Below are 24,269 nucleotides of genomic sequence, written 5' to 3' on the forward strand. Positions count from 1 at the left end.
CTTTTTGGGCATAGAGGTAGCAAGATCTAAGCATGGCATTAATTTGTGCCAGAGGAAATATGTGCTTGATTTACTGGAAGAAACAGGATTGTTGGGTACTAAACCGGCTGAGACACCTATGGAAACAAATACGAGGCTGAGCAGTGATATAGGTGAAGTGTTTGAAGAGCCTGGCAGATACCGACGACTTGTAGGCAAACTAAACTATCTAACCATTACTCGGCCAGATATTTCATTTGCGGTTAGTGTGGTGAGTCAGTTCATGCAGAAACCTTTGGTCCCACATTGGAATGCAGTGCTAAGGATTGTGAGGTATCTGAAAGGAGCTCCTGGTCGTGGTTTGCTGTACAGAAGTGGTGGAAAACTGGTAGTAGAAGGATACACCGATGCTGATTGGGCAGGTTCTATGTCTGATAGACGATCTACCACAGGCTATTGCACCTTTCTGGGGGGTAACCTGGTAACATGGAAAAGTAAGAAGCAAACAGTTGTGGCAAGAAGCAGTGCAGAAGCGGAATATAGGGCCATGGCACATACTGCTTGTGAACTAGTGTGGCTGAGGAACCTTCTACAGGAGATAGGATATGACATCAGTACTCCAATGAAGCTCTACTGTGACAATCAGGCAGCGGTTCATATCTCTTCCAATCCAGTGTTTCATGAAAGAACCAAGCACATCGAAGTTGACTGTCATTTTGTGAGAGAGAAGGTGCTGAATGGGGTGATAGAAACTGCATATGTTAGTACGGGAAACCAGTGGGCAGACTTGTTTACAAAAGGCTTGAGTCGGGGGAGAGTGGACTACATATGTAACAAGCTGGGATTATATGATATATACTCACCAGCTTGAGGGGGAGTGTTAGTGGTGTTAGTAAAGGGGTATTTCAGTCTTTGTACTTGTTGAGTGTGCTGATGTGTACTGTTATGTTAGTTCGAGTCCTCTTACTTAAAGAAGGGCACTCAAGTCTTTTTCAATAAGTCAATAATATAATAATAGGTCTGGCCGAATCAAGGGATGAACTTTTTTCCCTAATTCGAACCAGCCTTTCTCTCTTTTCTCTCTTCTCTCTTTTCTTCTTTCCTCTCCTACTTCTTGCTGTCTACTTTACTCTACAGTCAACGAACAAGACAGAATTCTATGGCAGGTCAAACTTCAACAGACCCCAAACAATTAAATGAACCAAAGAAAAAGGACTCAACATACGACTCTCAACTCTTGGACTAAAGGACACACGACGATGTTTACCAAACTGACACGACTCACATTGCAAAACTGACCACTGACTCAATGACGGAACCAACATCTTGAGAGCCTTGAGAGATGAATGTCCCAGTCGGCAATGCCATTGTAGAGGAGTAAGTGAAGTCTGAAGAGCAATTGAAGATCCACCACCGTCAAGGTAATACAATCCACCAGCTTCATGCCCCCCACCAATCTTCTTCCCCGTCTTGAGATCCTGGAAAACACAAGTGGAAGGAAAGAAGGTAATAGAACAGTTAAGAGCTTTGGTTATTTTACTAACAGATATAAGATTGAATGGAAACTTAGGTACATATAAAGCAGATGATAAGGGCATAGAAGCCATGTCAACATTACTAACACCATAGATGGGAGATGAGGACCCATTGGCAAGTGTAACAGTTTGTGATGTGGAGGTTTCAGAAAGAGAAGAGAACACACCTGGAGTCTCGGTCATATGATCTGAGGCTCCAGAGTCAATAATCCAGGGAGAGGTTTTAGATGACGTGCAAGCAATACTTGAATGGGCAAGTGTGGCAGTGGTATGCTGTGAAGTAGTTTGAATGAACCGTTCATACTCATCACGCGGTACACTCACCATCTCCCTCCCAGAAGTAGATGTAGATGGGAGAGGAGTACAGTCTGCCTATTTACTGTCATTGATGTCAACCTCACCTGCTACAACATGATTAGCCCATTTGGAGGGAGGGCCATGTAGGTCATAACAGAAATTCACTGTGTGCCCTTCCCTACCACAATGAGTACACTTCCTTGTAGAGTTATTCTTCCCCTTGCCACGGCCTCCCCCTGAGTCACGACCGCCCCATCCAATCATGGAACTGCCACGGCCACCTTGGGAGGCATGTCCTCCCCCTCTTGTACTGTGTTTACCTCCCCTAGCTGTCACAAGTGCTGATCTATCAGACTGTGTGGAATTCTCTGTCTGTCCCAAAGAAATTCTGCAAAGCCGTGAGAATACTTCCTCAAGTGTAGGAAGGGTGGAGCTCCCTAATATTTGGGCTCTAACTAGTTCATACTCTGATTTCAGCCCCACCAAGAATCTTGTAACATCTAGTTATTCCCTTTGCTGTTGCTGAACTTTAATATCTGGAGTAAGGGGATGATAGACATTGAGTTCATTCCTTATGTTCTTCATGCAGGCATAGTACTCTTCTAGCATTTTGTTTCCTTGTTGCAAATCAAAGTACTCCTGATAAAGTTGATATACTCTTGTTGTATTATCTTGTCCGGAATACAACTTCTTAGCATGTTCTCATATATCCTTAGCTGTATCAAGGAACATGAAGTTGGCACTGATTTTGGGTTCCATACTGTTCCATAGCCAAGTCATGATTTGAGAATCTTCTTGTTCCCAATCATCAAACCCTGGGGAGTCAGCCGATGGTTTCTCATCTTTTATGTGCTTCACTTTCCTCTTTGCCTTGAGAAAAACTTCTACAGATTTAGCCCATGGAACATAGTTCTCCCCATTCAGTTTAATTGAGGTCATCTGTACACCTAGGTAGTCAGAGGAAACCACCACACTAGGTTTCTGATCATTATACCCATCTCCTATTGCTGCCATTGAACTCTTTCACAGTTGCCTCTAACCTGAATTCTCAGCAACAAGCTGACTGTTTTTATCCAAAAATAATTGATATTCCAGCACCTATAGCAACTCCTAAACACAACAGTGGGTACACACGCCTTGTTCTTATTCACACTACTGCTGATTTCACAACACCACTGACCACATAGGCATCAATTTAACACTCACTAATCACATGTAAGCCCTCTTACATCCACTCAATAGGGATTGTGCAACATAAGCACCACAACATAGTTAGACCTGTTACACCCAGTTCAGACTAGTTTAACAGTTTTAAGAGGGCACTACACACCACAAAAAAACTCGGCTAGGTCACAGCATTACACCTTACACCACTCGGCCACTCACAGCAGCCCTAACACCTCTCAACAACTCACAGCAGCCCCTACACCATTTGGCTACTGCACACAGCCCTTTCTAGGGCAACAATGAATCTAGTTCTCTAGGTTCTGATCAATACTAGTAGCTTCTTGTAGGGTTTCTACCCAGAAATATCAGTAACACAAGAAGAAGAGATAACTGACCTTCCTTTGAGAATATCAACCAACCATTGACTTCTGAAGTCACTTTTCTTGATGAAGAAGGTTATGCGCAGCAGAGAGAGACGACCTGTGATGTTTCAGACCTAGGGCGAACCAGTTCTCTCCATAGACTGACTAGAAACGAAGGAGGAGAGTCACGAACACTGCTGAGGTGCTTTACCAACTGAAGTAGGTCAGGAGCATGGCTCTGATACCATGTTTCGAATGCTGCTACAGTAGTCCGAACCAGGAAGAGAAGGAAGGAGAAGAGGAAGAAGAAGAGAAGAAGAAGAAAGAAAATAAGGGTCTGTCGAAATCTGTTGGATTACCCCCACAGTCGACCCCCTTAATCTTCATTAGATTCTAATGATCTTTACAAAGACAAAAATGTCCTTACTTAAGTGTGGGGCAGAGTGACTCTAATAACACTGCCACATAAGCAAGCTACTTAACAAGCATAAGAAGACTAAACTACCCCTATTCGGCACACTTTAACAAGGGGTTTGTTTGGGATTGGGCCTACTAAGAAGGTAAACAAGACAAAGAAATTAAATAAGAAAAGCAAAGAACTCTGATTAAGATTGTGGAGAGTTGGGGTCAATTTTGTTGTCTCGGTGTAGGGTGTGTATTTATATTATGTAGAGAAGATGGGCCGAATGGCCCATAGGCAGTTTATCCTTTCTTATCTTTTATGTTCTTTGCTGTAATGGGCCTTATTCTAGGCCTATTCTTTCTATGTTATGTTTTTTAATTTCTTGCCCAACTAAGGGCCTCTTTGTAAATTATTAAAGTTTAACTTAATAAAATAGTGTTAGGGGTGTAAGAGGAGAGATTAAGGTTCAAAACTCTCTTCCTCTGAACCCTTATTGCCGCCATCTTCTTCTTCATCTTCTCTTCCTTAGAAGAATGATTTCTGTTGTTTTATTTTGATTTCTACATCTGTTCTAAACAGTCCTTTATTCTCAAAAGACTGTTTTTCTTCTTGGTATCAGAGCAGGCTCGTTTTTTCCCTCTTTTTCACCTTTTTTTCCCATACACAGTGTGTATGGAGAACTGAACTGTACGGACTGTTAAAGGTCTCGGTTCTGCCTAGTTGTTAGTGGTTTCTAGAGAGAAGAGGACTGACTGTGTCGCCTCCTTGGCTGATTCCAGTGTACTGCCCGAAACCCTATTTTCCTGGAGAAATCTGTTTGCGAGCTCCGCAGGGTGCTTGGACTGGGTGCTTAGTGTTTGGAGGTTTTCTGATTTTCTTTCTTGAAGACCGAACCAAGTTGGTTGGTGTTCCGTGTAGTCTACAAGGTGCGGCTTCTATTTCTGTTTCTCCCAGCTTTCGGGTGTGACTCAGATTTGTGGTACTGCTGCATTGAGGTAGGCTTAACACAGTCCTTGTTCCACCTTCATTCGGTGTCTTTTTGAAGTTGGTTGAAATCCTTTTGAAGTGTTTAAAGAGATGAACTCCTCAGAAATGGAATACAAGAATGTTGCTGAATCCGGGTAGGTTCCGGGAGCCTCTGTTGACTCTTTACTGACTGTGACCACAGTCAAGCTAGATGGAACTAATTATCTGGCATGGTCACAATCGGTAAAGATTCATATATGTAGTAGAGGAAAGTGGGGTTTTATCTCTAGGAGCAAAAAGGCTCCCTCAGAAGATGATCCATCTTATGAGAAGTGGATGCAAGAAAATTATACTGTTATTGGGTGGCTTGTGAACTCAATGCAGCCACAGATTAGTCAACACTATTTGTGGATGAATTCAACAAAGGAAATCTGGGATAGTGTTGCTGAAACCTATTCCCAAAAATTAAATGTGGCTAGAGCTTACAAGTTCAGAAGTGATGTGAAGAATTTAAGACAGTGGAAGAAACCTTTAGCTATATACTTCTCAACACTGAAGTCTTTGTGGCAAGAAATAGATTTGATAGAAGCTATAACCTGGGACACCACTAATGATGCAGAGACCTACAGAAAACTTGTTGAGAGAAACTTGTTTGAGTTCTTAACTAGACTAAACCCAGAGTACGATATTACAAAACAAAATATTTTATCCAAGGATAGTGTCGCACTGTCACAAGCATATGCCTTGGTAAGTAGTGAAGAGAGCAGAAGGATTGTCTAGGTTCAAGGGGCTGGTCTAAATGATCACTTTGCTAATATGGGAGTGAAACCCAAAGGGGTTGCAGGGACTCCTAGTGGCTCAAGGAAGAAAGGTTGTCTGTGAGTACTGTAAAAGGCCAAAACACACTAAAGACAAGTGCTGGAAATTACATCCTGATCTTCTACCTTTTCGGTTTCAGAAGAAGCATGATAATAAAAGGGCAGGGAGTGCTAATGCTGCAACTGGTCCAGATGGTGACAAGTACCATACTGAAGAGATGACGGCTAGTGCGCAGTTAGCAGCCATGAAAGTAGAATATGAGAAGTTTGGGAAGATGATCAATCACCTAGAGGGTGTGACTTCTTCTTCCAACCCTTTAGGAAATTCAGCCTCTTCTGCATTTGCTCATTTAGGTATACGGGCTTCTGCCAATCATGCAACCATTTCAGGTAATCGTAGGATCCCTTGGATTATTGATTCAGGTGCTTCTGATCATATGACCAACCTTTCTATCTTGTTTGTTTCATATGATTTACTTCCTTGACGTGACAAAATCACCCTAGCTGATGGTTCTCTTGCCTCTATCTCCGGCAAGGGAACCATCAAGGCTACAAATTCCTTGTTCCTACCTTCTGCTCTTCATGTACCTAGACTAAATACAAACTTGTTATCTGTAAATAGTTTAACTAAGTCATTAAACTGTTGTGTAACCTTCTTCCCTTCTTATTGTGTTTTTCAGGATCTGGAGTCTTAGAAGGTGATTGGGAGTGGCCATGAGGTGAATGGAATATACCTGCTTGATACTTCGGGACAATGCCCTGAACAACCTGGAAAAGCTGCTTTTGGGTCTATATTTACAGAGTCTATCAGTCGAGTTATGTTATGTCATTTTCGTTTGGGTCATCTTTCTTTTTCTGCATTGAGTTATTTATTCCCTGAAATGTTTAAGGGAATTAGTTTGTCCAGTCTTCATTGTGAGTCTTGTGAACTGTCAAAGCATTGTAGAAACAGTTATCCCTTGAGTAATAAAAGATCTTATTCTCCTTTTAATATTGTTCACTCTGATGTGTGGGGGCCTTACCACTTACCCTCTATGGGTGGCTACAAATATTTTATCTTGTTCATTGATGACTTTTCTCGGTTTACATGAATATTCCTGATGAAATCCCGTGATGAAGGTCATAGACTTGTGAGGCAATTCCATGAATTTGTCCTAACCCAGTTTGATACCAGGATTAAAATTTTCAGATCTGACAATGCAAAAGAATATTTTTAGAAGAACTTGTCCTACTATCTCTCTGACTTAGGGGTTATTCATCAAAGCTCATGTGTTAGGACCCCAGAACAGAATGGAGTTGCTGAAAGAAAAAATAGACATATTGTTGAAGTTGCAAGAAATATCTTGTTTGCCTCACATGTTCCTACAAAGTTTTGGGGTGATGCTATTCTCACTGCTACCTATCTTATAAACCGTATGACATCCAGTGTTTTGGGGTTTAAGTCTCCTTTCAGTCTCCTTCATCCGGACAAGGAGCTTTTTTCTATTCCTCTTCGTGTCTTTGGTTGCACTTGTTATGTACATATTCCTAGTGTCCAAAGACATAAATTTGAACCAAAAGCCCATAAGTGTATCTTCCTTGGTTATTCCCCCACATAGAAGGGTTACTGTTGCTTTGATCCAAAGACTGGTACTCGATATGTCACAATGGATGTCACCTTTGATGAGCTTTCTTCATTTTATGGTTCCTCTATGGAGGGACATTGTGCAAAGAGGGAGGATTTGTCACAGGTCTTTGCTCTTCCTCTTCCTGTCCCAGTTGAGTCTTTTACTGAGTCTCTTCCTCCTTCAAATGAATCAAGGGAGGATCAATCATTCCACTCTTCCTGTCCCAGTGTTCCTCCCCCTTTACCTCCTCGTCCTCTCTTTAATCCCAAGATGTATCAAAGGCAAAGATCCAGAAATGAGCAGGTTGTTTCCCCTACAACACATGAGCCTCATGCACTTCCAGTTACAGATGAGACAACAGGTACTGTTTCAGCCCCTTTGGAGCCATCCTTCCCAGATTCCCATTGCTATTAGGAAAGGAAAAAGGAAGTGTACTGCACATTGCATTTCCAAACACCTTTCTTATAGTTTGCTTTCTCCTTCCTATTTTGCCTATCTTTCTTCTGTTGCCTCTAACCCAATTCCTAGGTCTGTGTCAGAAGCTCTTAATATTCCAGAATGGAGGGATGCTATGAGATCCGAAATTGATGCCCTGCACAAGAATGACACTTGGGAAGTGGTTGATTTGCCTGATGGGAAGGATCCAGTTGGCTGTAAGTGGGTCTTTACTATCAAATATCATGCTGATGGCACCCTTGAGAGGTACAAGGCTAGGCTGGTTGCAGAAGGTTATACACAGACATATGGGATTGATTATCTAGAGACCTTTGCCCCTGTTGCCAAGATGACCTCTGTGAGAGTTCTTCTATCTTTGGCTGCTCACTCTGACTAGCCACTTTATCAATTGGATGTAAAGAATGCATTTCTGAATGGAGAATTACATGAGGTTTATATGTCTCTTTCTCTAGGGATGTATGAAATAGATATGAAAGGAAAGGTATGCAAGTTGAAGAGATCTCTTTATGGACTAAAACAGTCCCCTAGAGCATGGTTTGAGAGGTTTAGGGCTGCCCTTGTTAACTTTGGCTATGTACAGACACAGTCTGATCATACTCTCTTTGTGAAGAGGAGAGGGTTCCTGGCAGTTTACTTGATTGTGTATGTTGATGATATTGTTGTGACTGGTAATGATATTTTAGGAATTAATGATCTCAAATCTTTCCTCCATACAGAGTTTGAGATCAAAGATCTGGGGGAATTGAGATACTTCCTTGGCATAGAAGTTGCTAGATCCAAGGATGGGATTCTTATCTCTCAGATGAAGTATGTTCTTGATTTGCTCTCTGAAACAGGGAAGATGGGTGCTAGACCCGTTGCTACTCCTATTGATATGAATCATAAACTCTCTATTTCAGATGGAATATTGTTAGAAGACAAAGGAGTCTTCCAGAGACTTCTTGGAAAACTTCTTTATCTATGCATTACTCGGCCAGACATTGCATATGCTGTCAGTTGCATCAGCCAATTCATGCATGCTCCCCGAGATACTCATATGGCAGCAGTAGAGCGAATTCTGTGTTATTTGAAGGACTCCCCTGCAAAGGGAATTCTGTTTTCCAAGCATGGCCATATGAAACTTGAAGCCTATACTGATGCTGACTGGGCTAGAAACATTGATGACAGAAGATCTACTTCTGGGTGCTGCAGCTTGGTGGCTGGTAATATTGTCTCTTGGAGAAGCAAGAAACAATTTGTTGTTGCTCGATCTTCAGCAGAAGTAGAATACAGGGCCATGGCACATGGAGTTTCTGAACTATTGTGGTTAAAATCATTGATGGGGGAACTGGGGATTGAGCATGACAAGCCAACGATGTTATACTGTGATAATCAAGCCACCATCAACATTGCTCACAACCCACTACAACATGACAGAACTAAGCATATTGAAGTTGACAGACACTTCATTCGAGAAAGAGTGGCTTCTGGTTAAGTATGTCTTCCTTTCATCACCTCTGAAGGACAGTTAGCAGATTTTCTCACCAAGGGCATTCCCAAGGCGAAACTTCAGCATGATACTGGCAAGCTTGGCATGATTGACATCTATGCTCAGCTTGAGGGGGAGTGTAGAGAAGATGGGCCGAATGGCCCATAGGCTGTTTATCCTTTCTTATCTTTTATATTCTTTGTTGTAGTGGGCCTTATTCTGGGCCTATCCTTTCTATGTTATGTTCTTTTAATTTTTGCCCAACTAAGGGCCTCTTTGTAAATTATTAAAGTTTAACTTAATAAAATAGTGTTAGGGGTGTAAGAGGAGAGATTAAGGTTCGAAACTCTCTTCCTCTGAACCCTTATTGCTGCCATCTTCTTCTTCATCTTCTCTTCCTTAGAAGAATGATTTCTGTTGTTTTATTTCGATTTCTACATCTGTTCTAAACAGTCCTTTATTCTCAAAAGACTGTTTTTCTCTTATTATGTATATTTGTGTACATATTACATGTTTATACTTGTGTATAGTCAAGTATATATGCAATATTTATATAAATATATAATTAATCTGGGCACATATTCATGTACAAGCATGTACAAACACATGTATGCATACTATGTACATACATGTATGCCTTTTCTAATATATATAATATATGTATATATGTATTATGTAATGACACTTATTCATACTTCTTTTACTTTGTTTTTCAATTGGATTATAAAGCTCAAAAGGTAAAGTGCAAAACATACATTAGAAAACTTTTAAACCTGACCCAGTTCAACCTCCAAGTCGGTTTTTAAAATATTGCTTGAAACTTAGAAAAGTTGGTTTAGTGAATGGTACTTGCAGCAATTTCTCTCCCCACTTGTCTTATTTCTTCTTACAAGGGTTCCATCTCTTTTTTGCTTGTTTTGAAGCAAGAATTCTGTTTCCTCCTAATCTCTTGCCCTTTCTTTGTCTTATTTCTTCTTGAAGTGATCTCTCTCTTTGTTGTTTATTTTGGCAGCAAGAGTTTTGTTTCTTCCTAAACTCTTGCTCTTTTGGACAAAATGTTGTCTTCATGCTTCACCATCTCTACTCTTCACCACTAAACACCTAAATTATCTTTTTTTTCACCCTATAGGCCACCACTAGATCTGAAAGTTGTAGGATCCCCTACCTGTACGCCATTAGGGAGAGAGTGTAAAGGAAGCAAACCTTGTCTATTAAGGCAGTGCACTCTTTCAAGTCAATCTTTTGGCAGTGCACTCTTTCAAGTTTACGGATTTGGTAAGGCAGTGCACTCTTTCAAGTTTATGGATGGTTGGCTAGGCATAAATTTATGGATTTGGTAAGGCAGTGCACTCTTTCAAGTCAATCTTTTGGCGGAAAATCTGGTTGGATTGGTTTAGTTGCTTTGTGATAGCAGGTCACATGTAGTTACATGGCTTTTAAACCTCTTTTAGGGTGGAAAGCTTGCTGGTTCTTTATTTGGGATGTTGATCTATGCATTTATATCTAAGGTTCTAGGTAGGCTTCTTTGGGGTGAGTGGTTGGGGATATTTCTATCTTTTTTCCCTTGTGACTTCCTTGCGAATAGAACATGCATACTCTTACTTCTTTTTAATATATACAATACTTGTCAAAAAAAGAATGAAGTGCTAATTAACAGTACCTATATTCTTACTTCACATTTTGATAGCTAGTTTTTCTTGAAGCATCCTAGACAAACTGTTCATATCACCCTTTGATTTCACTTGCTAAACCATCCCCTTAGATTCTTGTAAGAAAATGAATTTATATAAGTGCATAAGCCCGGCTGACCTAGAGCGAACCTGGGTTAGACTAGACCAATTTGGACTGAGTAAGTGCTAATACTTGGACAAACTAAATCAAGCCAAAGCAACAGAAATTTCTAGACTAATAATAAAAAGGACAAAGTCGGTGAAAGAACTTTCCAAAACTTGGGTACACCCAAAACTCTATAAATAGGAACCCCATACTTCAGTTCAATGACTCTTTCGGATTCCCTTTTGACCCTTTTTGGAGATCAAGATATTTGGGGAGAGATCGGCTCTCTCTCTCTCTCTCTCCCATTCTGTCTTTTCTCTCGGATTCCATTTAAATCACCACCTTTCCCTCCCAGCTCCGACTCCTCTCTCTTTGCAATCACTGACATTATTCTCCTGTGTTCTCTTGCCAGAATTCATCACCAGCCACTGTAGCGGCCTGATCTCTCACTAGGGGGTATGTAGGCAACTCCTCCAGGAGCCTGGCTGGATCTCTCTCTTCATCCCCTGTACCTCACGGTTCAGAATCACCATTCTCTTTCGGACTTTTGGAGTCAGATCACCACCACTGCCTTACCATACACCACCAACTTATAATTCTTTCTCCAACTATCAAGTTCTTTATTCTTTTCACCTTCCCAAGTTTTTTCAGATCCTTTTGAGATCCATCTTTTGTGTATTGAAAATTAAATTCAACTCATAGTCTTCATTCATCTGGTGATTTACTGTTTAAAGCCACATTTGACAGAGACTTATAGACTCTAAACCTGAACCTTATAAAAGAAACAAGGGTTCTTTTATCTATTCATCTTAGTATCGTACTCTGCATATATATATGTATATCACTTATTGTATTAGGTTTGATTTGCTCCTTGTCAAAAATTGTGCAAATATTATTTTTTGTAGTAGTTCGTGTTTTGCAAATTATTTTAGGGTTATTATCTGAAACATACCTCCACTTTTCTGATCTTATCTTAAACTTTCCCTGACTTTTCAATATCTCCAAAGACCCCTCCATTAGACATTTGCCATTAAAAACTAACATTGTTTGCAAGATTACAATGATGCCCCTCTATTCAACTCCATTCTTTGAACCAAAATTCCAAAAATATGCCCATCCATTCACTTAAATTGAGCAGTTGGTGGACAAATCAAGCTTTTGGTGGGTTGTGAAATGATTGAACATGAAATAGGCAATAAATAGAGAAGATAAATAAACCAAGGGTATTTTTATCATATGAAAATTAGTTAAATAGTGTAGACTGGTTGATCAAGGTTAGTTTTTCTTAGAAAATAAAAATGGCACATTTGGACCACCTACGTTATGGTCACCAATGTTGACTTGGTCTCCGGAGGTATCAAAAAGTCTAAGTTTGTCTGTTTAAGAGAATGTTTGCAAAAATAATGAATAGGGAGTTTCAGATAATAACCCATTATTTTATTCCTCCTATTGACATCTTTATTTTGTTGGGTGAAGGCATTACTAGAGGAATGGATCTCCACTAGGACATTTGGTGGTAAACGTCTACTCCAGGTAATGAGAATAATGAGTTATTCTGTTAGGAGATAAATGTCTAGCACTGGTGTGGACTATGCTGTAGCTTTTAGAGATATTAACTTCTTCAGAGTGGGTAACATGTCATGCAATCTGAATAAGACACTACGTTGCTGCTTGGCATATAAAGAAATAAGAATGATAACATCATTCAGCTTTGACAGTTAATTGCTACTAACTCACTATAAGGCATTTTCTTTTGTTGTTTATATGAAAATATGGAATAGACAATGAAAATAGTAGGTTGTACCTCCTGATAGTGTTTTCCTCCATTTTGGCTATTTTGATTGGGCAGTTATATCTAAATAGCTTAAGATTATGCATGTAGAGGTTGTTTCATTGAATGGGCTTTACCATTAAGAATTTGCTCTTTTATCATTTTTGCAGGATCAGGATAAGCTCATAAGAAACTTGAAGATAATTCAAGATTATATTTGCTCGTTTGCATCTCAGGTTGGCTCATAATGACTGCTACTCAATGCTAAAAGGGGGCAAAAATTGATTGGTCATACATCCTGTATTTTTAGGATAATTTCAAAAAAAAATGCAAACTATAATTATTACTATATTATATAATGGTTATAATTACAGTACCATGGCAAAGATAGTTCAAGTCACTGTATACTTATCTATAGACCAGTAAGTAGTCTAATGAATCATATTAACTTGATGTAGCTGTAATGATTAGGGGAGCCAAGTAAATTAGGAACCTCATAAATTCGGTAAAACAAAACAATAAAAAAAGCATTAACCAAATGCTAGTTCTAGCTATCTTTGATCTTGGAGCGGTGAACTGAATATGGACCTAATCTCTGGTATTTTAGCATCAAGATGAAGTTTCCACTTTCAGACTCCAAATTATGCTTGTCATCTCAAGGTTTTGCAATTGCACCAAGTCTGAGATTTTTTAATCAAATTCAGTATAGGATTTACATTTTGAAATTGTTGGTTTGATCTTGTTATACACATGAAATGTCTACAAACCAGGGTCTCCATTTGTGCCTATTTTTGCAATTGTAGTATCATGGCATAAATACAAGTGAAGCATTACTTTTCCAATGTTGTAGTTGGGACTTGGAAACTGTTAGAGATGAGCTAAGGCATTGCTGTCATACTTCTCTGTTGTGCTCTTGGAATAGGGTTTGACGGTGGTCAACATTTCGGCAACAACATTCCCACAAACACTTGATTGGCTGCATGGATATCTTCTTCAGGTATAACTTGACATCATGTTATAATTTCTGAAAAGACGGTTATTTTTTTTTTACATTATTACATGTTACACATTACAGGGGGATTAAGGGGTGTTGGACAGAGCAGGGTGCACATGAGGTCCACTTATCTTATCATGGAGAGCCTGCAGTTATGTGGGTTTGATCCCATGCCTCCATATTTGGAGAGATGCCAAGTGACCATCTCAAGTACTGGGTCACTGGTGCAAGTTTCAGTTTGAACAAATCAGATTACCCTATTCAAAGTGGATGATCTCCAGCCAATTTTGTGGGATTCTGTATTTATCATCAAGTTGAGAACAGGACTGGAAGAAAAACAGAATTGGAAGCAAACAAAAACTTATTTAATCATTATATCCCCTCATTTTATGAATGGAAGTTAGATAATATAAAATTAAGAAACAGGGCTTATGTGGCCTTTTCCTCCATGTCCATGGGGTTTTGGGAGTGTATGTTATGGTCCCGCACGTAGGATCCCGTCACGGGTCGGTCCACGGTGCGAAAGCCCCCTGCTTCCCCTTGCGCCTTCCCTTGCTTACAGACCCTATTACGGAAACCCAATGGGTGATTTGTCCAAGAGACCACCCGAACTCTCCTTTGGGGTGATTTGTCCAAGAGACCACCCGAACTCTCCTTTGGGGTGATTTGTCCAAGAGACCACCCGAACTCTCCTCACTCTTTTCGTGGCTGGAAAACTGAATGCTTTATTTCAATTCGTGGCTCCTTAAATAGGAGCTTACAGAAGGAAATTCCTAATTAAACTCAAACTCCAACTTGAACTCAAACTCCTAACTACCTACTCCTATTGGTAACTCACTCTTACTTAAGATAAGATAAAGATGAGATTAAGATAAAGCTAAGGGATAAGGGATAAGATAAGGATAAGGTAAGCTGGCGGCGAGTTGGCTTGATGTGTCCAGATAAGGGTGGGCCCACCCCCATGAGCTGTCGTGTGGGCCCCGCTCTACTGCTGCTGCCGGGTGCGTGCGCGCGGCTCATGGTGCCACTGCCGCGCGGTGCGTGCGCGCAGTCCTGCTGCCGCGCAGTGCGTGCGCACGCCTCAGGGTGCCGCTGCCGTGCTGCTGCCTGGCGGTGCGTGCTGCGCCATGGTGCCGCTGCCGTGCGGTGCCGTGTGTGTGCGCGGTGCGTGCTGGCGTGCAGTGCGTGCGGTGCGCGCTGCTGCCTGGCGGTGCGTGCTGCGCGCCATGGTGCTGCTGCCGTGCGGTGCCGGGCGTGTGCATGGTGTGTGCTGCCGTGCGGTGCGTGCGGTGTGCGCTGCTGCCTGGCGATGCGTGCTGCGCGCTATCGGCGGTGCATGCTGCAGTGCTGCCAGGCAGTGCCCACTGTTGTGCGGCCTGTTGTGCGGGCTGCTGCCTATGACTGCGCCGCGGTGCCTTGCCGGATGGTGTGACCATAACAGTGTACACCTCTGAAGATTGGAGGATATCCAGCAGATCCAAAGATAGTGGGACTGTACATATCTGAACTCCATTGTGGCCATGAACCAGCAACTGAAGAAAAATAAATCTGCCCCCTCAAGGCTGCAAACATGGGATGATCAGTTGATGATAATAGTTGGTGCTGCCCTACCAAAGAAAAGGGTAAATTACATACACCCTCCCTAATGACACTTAGCCCTCTGAACTTTTTTTGCCACAAACAGCCCCTGTACTTCAAGGTACCATCACATCGTCCCTGCCATTACCATTTTGTCAGTCAAATACTTGGAATATGTGGGGTTTTACATCTCTAAGACCCCAAACTACCCTTAGATTGTATGTTAAGTCCATTTTGCTTTTCTAACCAACTTTTTCCTTTCTAAATGCAAACTCATGGATGGTGTTTATTTCTTTTTAAAAACCACAAAAAAACATATATTTCATTAAAAGAAAATCATAAATTACAGAAAAACAGAATTTGCAAAAAAAAAAGAAATGGAAATTGATGGAAAATATCAGAAAAACACAAAAATTCATAAAAACATAGAATATTTCAGATATAATGCAGAAAATACACAGTAATTCATGAAATCTATATTTCAGAAAAATGCAGAAATTCAAAAAAACATAGAAATTGCATATAATTTATAAAAAAAATATTGCAGAAAATTTAGAAAAAACGGAAATTAATAGAAACCTCAGAAATAGTGAAAAATAAAAAATTGATAGAAAATATCAAAAAATTGCAAAAAAAATCATAAACCATATATATATATATATATATACATAAATACATATATATATACAAAAAATTTAGAAAATAAATGCAGAAATTGCAGGAAAAAAATAAAATCATAAAAGCACAATAATTGCAAAAAAAACATTCAAAAATTACAGAAATGAAAACGGAAATTCATAGAAGCCATTTTTCAGCCAAAACAAAGTAGAAATTGAAGAAAAAGACATAAACTCATAAAAACAATATATTTCATAGAAATTGCAAAATTTTCATGAAGAAACACAAAATGTCATAAAATACCCCAACAAGCTATATATTTCAGTAAGAAAGTAACAAATTGCAGAAAACATGGAAGTTGCAAAAAATATAAAAAATTGCAAGAAAGCACAGAAATTCATAAAACCCATATATTTGAGAACAAAACATAGAAATGGGCCAACATTGGGTGATGGCCTTTATACATGGAATATGAAACAGGATTCATGTGGCTGATGCCATATAGTTGGGATAAGACTTAGATGATTATGGTGTTGATGATACAAGAAATATGAAACAAGATTCAATCAAGTACTGTAGACTAAAATGATTACAAACCCCTGGGCACCTTTTAAAGGAAATTAAAACATGGAATCCATTTCTGCTGAACTGTTTGTTAAGAAGAGTCTCTAAGATGCCTATCTATGAAGTTCTGCAAATATCAAATTGAAAAATGGATGAAATAAGGAACTTCCGAGAATGGTAATTACTTCCAAACTATTAGATTTGCACATGATCCCCAGGTTTCAATGATTAAAAAATTATGAGATGACATTAGAAAAACAGTTTAAATGATTTGTGCATCTTAGAGGACTGTCAAAAATTGATTAAAAGGTGTCTAGGCTTAATCTTGAGGCTTGCCTCAAGGGGAGGCCAAGGAAAACACTCTAAGCCTCAACCTTAGGTTGCATAAATGGACATGGCACTTGACTCATACCTCAACATGCCTTATGTCAACAATTTGTGTTTCAGACAATAACGGAGTAACAGAAGCAGGGTTTTCATCATAACACTGATTTGAAAACAAAGTCCAAGTTCTCTTTTGTTTTTTCTTTTTTTTCTTTTAATTTTTCTGTGTCTGTGTGTGCATGTTTGGAATTTGTTAAAACCTTTAGATTTTATATCATTTTAGGTTTTTGTTTTATATTAAGAACTTTCCAATTTTGAAAGATTTATAAATTAGAATGTAACTTTTCTTTTAAATCTATTAGTACATTATGGTCCTTGTTTGTATGATAATTTTCTTATGACATTCTTCATATATACAAATATATCATATATGAAAATATAGTATTGGAAGATCCTAACACATTTCTTTACACTTTTTCCTTTTTAAAGCATTGCCATCAATAACTGGACAAACTCATGGGATGTAGATGTGAAACAGCAGTAAGATGATTTGTATTATCGTATATATCATCTAATAAACTTAACTTTCCATTTTAATAATTCTTATTCTAAAATTTGTTTGTTGTCTTAATATTTGCTTAAAGAATGTCTTTACACCTGTTCTGACTACCTATAAGAACACCCAATCCTTTATATCCATTTAAATAAACAGGGACCATGCTGTTACTTAAGCTTACCAGAAGAAAATCCTTAATTCTGATACCATGAATAATGAATATGTGCTCCTCTTTAAAAAAAGTCATTTTTATGTTTCCAGAACTTTTGAAATGTACCTGCAATGGACAGTGGCTTTTTGTTTAATTTTCTGCCTGATCATGTATATTTGTATTTTAACATTTTTAATTTTCAAAACTTAATTGACAGTGTATTGAACGGGGTATTTCTTCTACATCTACTGAACCAACAACATGACAGATGCAAATTAGAGCTGCAGTTATTAGTTTAAGCAGGTATGATCCTCATAAATATCTGATGATTTTGCTATGTTTAGTGTTCTTTATACATCACATTGAAGGCTTTTTACCAAATTAGTTCCTTGGAGAGGAAAAAAAACTCTCATGTCTTGTTTTAGAAAACTGGAAGTGCCATCTTGAGTCAAACAAATATTATGTTCGTCTTCAGAAGAAGAGCATAAGTGCGGTTATTGTTTCTTCTGCCAGATCAAATAATGCTTGAGTGGAAAAAAAGAGTATGTAGGATGAGAAAAGAAAAACAGTTAACATATAAAGCAATAATAAGTGCTATATTTCTTTGAATTGATGTTTTTCTTGATCATATAGGACATTATCAACATGATAATACAATATGATCTTTACAGAGTTCTACAAGTTTTATGGGGGTCAACCTCTAAACCCTTCTAATTATGTCTGGAAGATGATATAAAATAAATCAGGGCACTGGAACAAGGTGGGGTTACATGGAGACAAGCTGTTGAATGTTGAATGGATAAATGCCAGAAGGTGGACGAGCAAATGATCTTTGTGCTACAGTCATCTTGACAACCTCTGTTGGTTGGATGAAGGCTGTCCCAGAAGTAAGAATTCCTGTTATCACATGGCGATGTTCCAGCAATACAGTTCCTTTGCAAGTTTCCAACTCTACAGCATCCTTGTCAAGTGACTGAGAAACCTGTGATCTGAAATAGTTAGCGTGTCATTGGATGGATCAACCCAGCTAAATTGGAGAACTGGCAGATTTAAACGATTTGTTAGAATTCCTTGTTAGATTATCCGTCTGTATGTAATGAAGGGACCTTTTTTTACATGCTGATTAGCCCATCCTCTGAACCCCATAACACTACCCCCCTCAACCCTGATGAAAGCGGGTATAGATCCCAAGTCTCCTACACAACCATCCACAGACCGTACCAACGGAGCCAATTGGCACATTCATTAAGGGGCCTAATTAGTCACTTAAAAAGACATTATTTATAATATTCTCCTTCTCGAGTAACGTATTACTTGGGGGATGACCAAAGACACATTTGGATATCTGATTATTAGGTTGTGTGCATAGTTTACAGAAAATGTTGAAGTAATTTGATGGCATGACTCCTTATTGCAGAGATACTTTCTATCTTTCCTATCACAGCTGTAGATTGTACTTCTGTAGAGTGCAATTGCAATGTGCTGTCATGAAAACATTTGAGGTAGCCTCGTATGCTTAGTAGTCTTAGTGGCCAATCAGGTACCAATTTGATATGAGAGGTCTTGCATGAAGAAATGGCATGCCTCCTGTCCATAACTAAAATGCCTAATTGACCAGTGGTGTTGATGGCCCATCTTCAGTTACTAAAATGTAGGGAGCAGAGCAGTTCCTACAGTCGGACCCGGTGCACTCTTTTCTGCTCTACTTATCTTGCTCTTCCATTCAGTCTGACAGGTGTCCCACTACATGCGTGGTTTCATATGCATGGGAATTTACAAACGTATAATGGGACACCTGTCAAAGACTGAATGGAAGTGTATGATAAGTGTAGAAGATCCAGACTCCCTACATAATTTCTATCATCTGAAAGTGGTCATCTCCACGATAGAGGATTAGAGGGTAGGATCAGCAATGGATGTAGGGACAGACCTATTCCAAGTTGTTGTCAACTCTCCGAGTATGTTTAATAATCGTTCTTGTCCACTGGTAATGCAATGTGATTGATCAGCCAGTGACCTCTACATTTTGGGCTTTGAATTCATGGGGCCGTTTGAACAGCTGAGTCCACTAATAAACTTAAACTAATGTACTGAAGCTCACCAAATATGCGGCCATTTTAGTTATTATTTTTCAATGCTTTTCTTGGGCATTTGAAGAATAATCTTGATTCTTGAGTGCTAAATCAAAAGCCGCCTTACCCATGTACTACTGTTACTTATCTGAAATCTTTGTCGGGGAAGTGTACGTGTACATGTTTCTTGAAAAGATCACTGGGACTAAACTGAAATGCTCATTATAGGTGGTATAACTAATTTACTTGGCTGCTTGATTTGGGTCCAGAACGTGAGTATAATTTTTTTCAGATATGAGGTATGATCGATGATCCTTAACGCTGTGTTTGGTTTGAAGGGAAAAGTATGGAAAGGAAGGGAAAGGTAGGAAACCTTTACAAACCAAACATAGCCTAAGAGAAACATTCAAACTAACTTTACTAATAAATAATAAATAGATGCATGTTGATGTTGGATTCTTCTCCAATGGGATCAGATTGTGGTGGATCCAAAGCGGCAGCTGATTTGCATAGGATCGAATCAACTGATAAAGCAGTAGTAATATCTGAATTGAACATTCAATGATAAGCATAATGGGAATTAAATGATTTTCGATGTAATATGGTTGTCTTAAAACAGCGGCCAGTAGCAATCTTGACCAGAAACATAAAAAAATACCCCCTCGTTCAAAATTCAGAGAGAAGTACAAGTATCACGTGTTTCGTCAAGGATTCTGATGCATGATCGACACTTAGGAGCATTTGTGGGTTGTTCATTGGTGGCAGGATCAGAATCGAACAGAACAAGTACATTTCATTAATTATAGAGACACAGACACAGTGCACATGGTGATTAAAAGGGAAACACCTCTCAAGTCTCAAGTGACTCAAAAGGAGTGGGTGTTAGATCTCGTCATCCCACAGATCTTGAATTGTCCTGTATGGGCTTGTGGTTCCATTAACAAGAAATTCACCTCTCATGATCTTCTTCTCTTCTAATCTCTCAATCTTGACGACATCCTCGTGGTCCAGTGTCAGCTCTAGAGCCTCCATGTTCTCCTTCATCCTCTCTTGATTGAAGCTTTTTATAATCAGACTCACTCCTTTAGATAAGCCCCAACTTAGAGCAACCTTGATATATACATTCCACAGAATTACCAAAATGTTATGCCGGCCGGGAATGAAGGGGGCTTTCACACAGGTTAATTATTAATCCATTCATTACTCACTCACCTGAGCTGGGGTTGCTTTGTGTTTACGCGCAATGGAACATATGACAGGGTTATCCACCACGGCCTTTGTTCCCCATGGACTCCCTGGCCCTCCAAGAGGTGAATAAGCGCTCACATGGATATTTTTCTCCCCACAAAATTCTCGGAGATTCTTCTGCCTCCACATGGGATGCATCTCCACCTGCGAAATTAATTATGGCGATGATGAACAGAGATCGATCCATGAACCAAAACCAGGGTTGATCGAATGTTTTCATCTGTCTCGAAGATATTCAATTCATGTATAATAATAAAAGCCAAAAGGTATGGATAATCCTACTTATTCAGTTTCCAGTCCATGAGTCAGCCCACTGAACTGAACAAACTATAGCCCGAGCTGAGCAAGATTCCAATCTAACTGTAAGTGAATGAATTTCCTTCACAACCCAAGCTATGAATTCTGTAGGGAATGTTGATGACATACCCCGATAGCACGCCTCAGGATTCGTCTACAATTAATTATAATAATGAGAAAAGCTCACCAGCCACAATCTGCAACTGCAAGACACATTTTGCGGTGCTTTTTGGCCAATAAATGTGGTTAAATCAATAAACAGTTTGAGTGGCTATGTAGAATTAGGATTTTATGCTAGCTTTAGCTACCAAACAGCCCATCTACAATATAAAAGACTGGATCGGCTGGATGATCAAAGGGTCGAATGGTGACTGAAGCCACTGAATCTAGGGGTGTTCATGGGTCAGTTCGGTTTGATTGCAGGCTGTTTGGCCAATAAATGCGCTTAAATCAATAAACAGTTTGAGTGGCTATGTAGAATTAGGATTTTATGCTACCAAACAGCCCATCTACAATATTTAAAAGACTGGACCGGCTGGATGGTCAAATGGGCCGAATAGTTACTGAAGTCACTGAACCTAGGGGTGTTCACGGGTCAATTCGGTTTGGTTGCATGCTGTTTGGCCAATTGAACCGGTTTGGTAGAAGTAAAAAATTGGCCACCTGAAACCGACCGATGACTAGTGAAAACCAACCCTAACTAATGTAAAGAATTGATTTGGTAGGTCGGTTCAAAAGACAGTCAAAAAGTATTTTTTTCACTATGTTTTCAACATATATAAAAGTTATATATTGAATGAAGTAAGGTTTTCACCACCGGTAAATTCGGGTTAAGTTGGTTGGATTGATGAATTTGATTGGTTTCATGAACAGCCCTAATTCAACCCCCCTTGATCGTTTGGTTTGATTGTTAGACATTTGAGCATTCACTGTAGCCATATGGATTTCTTTCCATTTTGACTAAAGAATTCTTAAAACTATCATCATTTAGAGAAACTAACCACCTTTCTGTTGCCTGCTTACAGCACCAACAGAAAAGAAAGAACCTAAATAGAACTATCTTTCTATTTCCTAATTACTGGTGTCACAATACACATCAAATTTTCCTTTTACTATTTTCCCTCAGTACAAAAAAAAAAGAAAAAAAAATTAAGTAGTCTCTGTCTATGGATTGTGAAGACATTTAAAAACATGTCGGCTAAATATTTGGGTTTTTGTTGTTTGGGATATATAGCGCATGTCTCATCTCTCATGTTGATGTCTTGGGAGACCATACTTTGGCTTAACCAAAATACCACTTCTCAGGGATCTTCTATCTACTAGGTCCCACCGGAGTGGGTGGAGATTCAGGCAGAACAACCATGGTTTTTGGTAAAATGGGGATTAAATTGTTTCTGACTTCATGTTCTAACAATCAAGATTCATGCATGATTAATAGGTCTAATCCCAATCCAGTAATATATAAATGTAGTAGGTACCTGATTCACTGCAGGAAGGACAGAAGCGTGTTCCATTAGTCGTTGGATCTTCCGGCAAGAGAAATTGCTTACCCCAATGAACCTGCAAAGCCCCATATCCAAGCACCTCTCCATCCCTGCCCAAGTAGACTCCATGTCCAACTCTTCAAAGTCATCTTCATTAGGTACAGCATAATTTGCCCACACCTTTAGTTTGGCTGGCCAATGTATCAGGTACAGGTCCACATATTCCATCCCTAGGTTCCTACAAAACACAAACAAATTGAAGGACCACACAACCTCCCTCCCTCTTCACTTCTCTCTGTTCAAGAGAAAAGAAAAGACCTATATATATATATATATATATATATATATATATTGTTCCTTACTTGAGAGTTTGCTTGAGTCCGGAAATAGGGTCATGGTGATCAGATCCCCATAGCTTAGAAGTAACAAAAATTTCTTCTCTGCTCACTGCCTCATCATGAATTGCCTCCATTAAAGCACTACCCACGGCAGGTTCCGAACCATATATCTTTGCAGTGTCGAAATGGCGATAACCCATCTGAATTAAATAATACCACAACCTTGTTATATATAAGTAGTTCATATATGCAACTCATCCTACTTCAACGATGAACAATAGAATATATATACCATATTGAAGGGGCTTGAAAATTTTCCCTATATTGAGTACTACAAATTTCACTGCATTGCACCAGCTAGCCATTACCGGCAGAGACGAGGCTGTTTTCCAAAGCCTCGGCTTAAACATGCATTAAACTTAGCGCAGAAAGAAAGCAACATGAAGAGAATGAGGATTGAGCAGAAGTTTTGTACGTACCTTGAGGGCCGTCCATATTGCAAGCTCGACTCTTTCTCTATCATAAGGGAATGCAGCCGTGCCGAATCCCAGAAGGGGCAGCTTGGAACCACTATATAATCTGACTTCCTCGTTTCTCATCTTTGTATCTCTATCTTGCTCACAGCTCACGCATTGTATATCTATATATCTAGCATAGAAGCATGCATTCACTGCTTGGCATATAGGCATGTAGTACAGTAGTACAAAGATTGATGAAGTTAAAAACTAATTGAACTCCTTAAATCTTAAGACGAAACTACCACGTAAATTGTGTAGAGATAACAAAGGTGACACTTGTTGATTGTGAGAGAATATGATAATCAAAATGCAGTGGAATTGGGGGATCGATCCCTCTAGCTGTGGTTCAAGTGTCTAGATCAGTTACTATATATGACCTTTAATTTAAATTCTTAATTATTTTTTAACTTTTCTACATCTGCTTATAAAACTAACGAAATAAAAAAATGATTTGACTCAAGTCAGGAAATAGATCAGAACAAGTCTTACATCATATCCCTAGCTTTTAGCACAACCCCACATTCTGAAGAGAGTAAATCAGCCCCCCACCAAGATTGTGGGGGCACATCTCTTGAACATCTTTTCATGATGACATCATCAATACACAGCGGGGATGTGCTGTGAGACGTTGTGGGAGGCAATCTGGTGCGAGGTTGATTTGAACTCCATTCTGATGCCTTACATGAAGGTGATATATCTCATGGAATTGTGTCCAAAAGGTGGGTCATATTATAATGGTCAGGATCATCGATCCAATCAGGTCTTTTACAATGGAGGACCATGTGGGCCCCAAGATGGGACCAATCATTTGTATAGTTTGGTTTAATTTCAATCTTTGGCTGTATGCTTTACCTATGAAACAGGGTATGGACTAGGGGGGAGGGTTTCTTCTTGCCCACCCATCTTGTGGATTCGTGTGTCG

The 24,269-nt window shown here is 39.4% G+C and overlaps 2 protein-coding genes across 8 annotated transcripts in view; one reads left to right on the forward strand and one right to left on the reverse strand.

Moving 5' to 3' along the window:
* LOC104602358 (uncharacterized) overlaps positions 1–18,778 on the forward strand; it is a 100,833-nt gene extending 82,055 nt beyond the window's left edge. For 2 of the 7 annotated variants that reach the window (XM_010266016.3, XM_010266019.3), the window contains exons 12-16: positions 12,311–12,367; positions 12,776–12,841; positions 13,528–13,602; positions 17,608–17,693; positions 18,118–18,778. In XM_010266016.3, the coding sequence (XP_010264318.1) occupies positions 12,311–12,367; positions 12,776–12,841; positions 13,528–13,602; positions 17,608–17,655 (246 nt within the window). In that variant the 3' untranslated portion in view covers positions 17,656–17,693; positions 18,118–18,778. Of the gene's footprint in view, positions 1–12,310; positions 12,368–12,775; positions 12,842–13,527; positions 13,603–17,607; positions 17,694–18,023 lie in introns of all 7 variants that reach the window. The other 5 variants (XM_010266017.3, XM_088895805.1, XM_010266013.3 and 2 more) reach the window with 3 other exon arrangements.
* Positions 18,779–20,012: 1,234 nt separating this feature from the next.
* Positions 20,013–23,685, reverse strand: LOC104602361 ((1S)-1,7-diacetoxy-luvungin A aldo-keto reductase-like). Its single transcript, XM_010266020.3, has 5 exons — positions 23,309–23,685; positions 22,854–23,029; positions 22,486–22,729; positions 20,675–20,854; positions 20,013–20,572 (listed from the first exon to the last, which is right to left on the reverse strand). The coding sequence occupies exons 1-5, from the start codon at positions 23,516–23,518 to the stop codon at positions 20,345–20,347; spliced, it is 1,038 nt and encodes a 345-aa protein (XP_010264322.1). The 5' UTR covers positions 23,519–23,685; the 3' UTR covers positions 20,013–20,344.
* Positions 23,686–24,269: the final 584 nt, after the last annotated feature.

The sequence above is a fragment of the Nelumbo nucifera genome, chromosome 1, assembly GCF_055504915.1.
Source record: "Nelumbo nucifera cultivar China Antique chromosome 1, China Antique-T2T, whole genome shotgun sequence".
NCBI classification, from domain to species: Eukaryota; Viridiplantae; Streptophyta; class Magnoliopsida; order Proteales; family Nelumbonaceae; genus Nelumbo; species Nelumbo nucifera.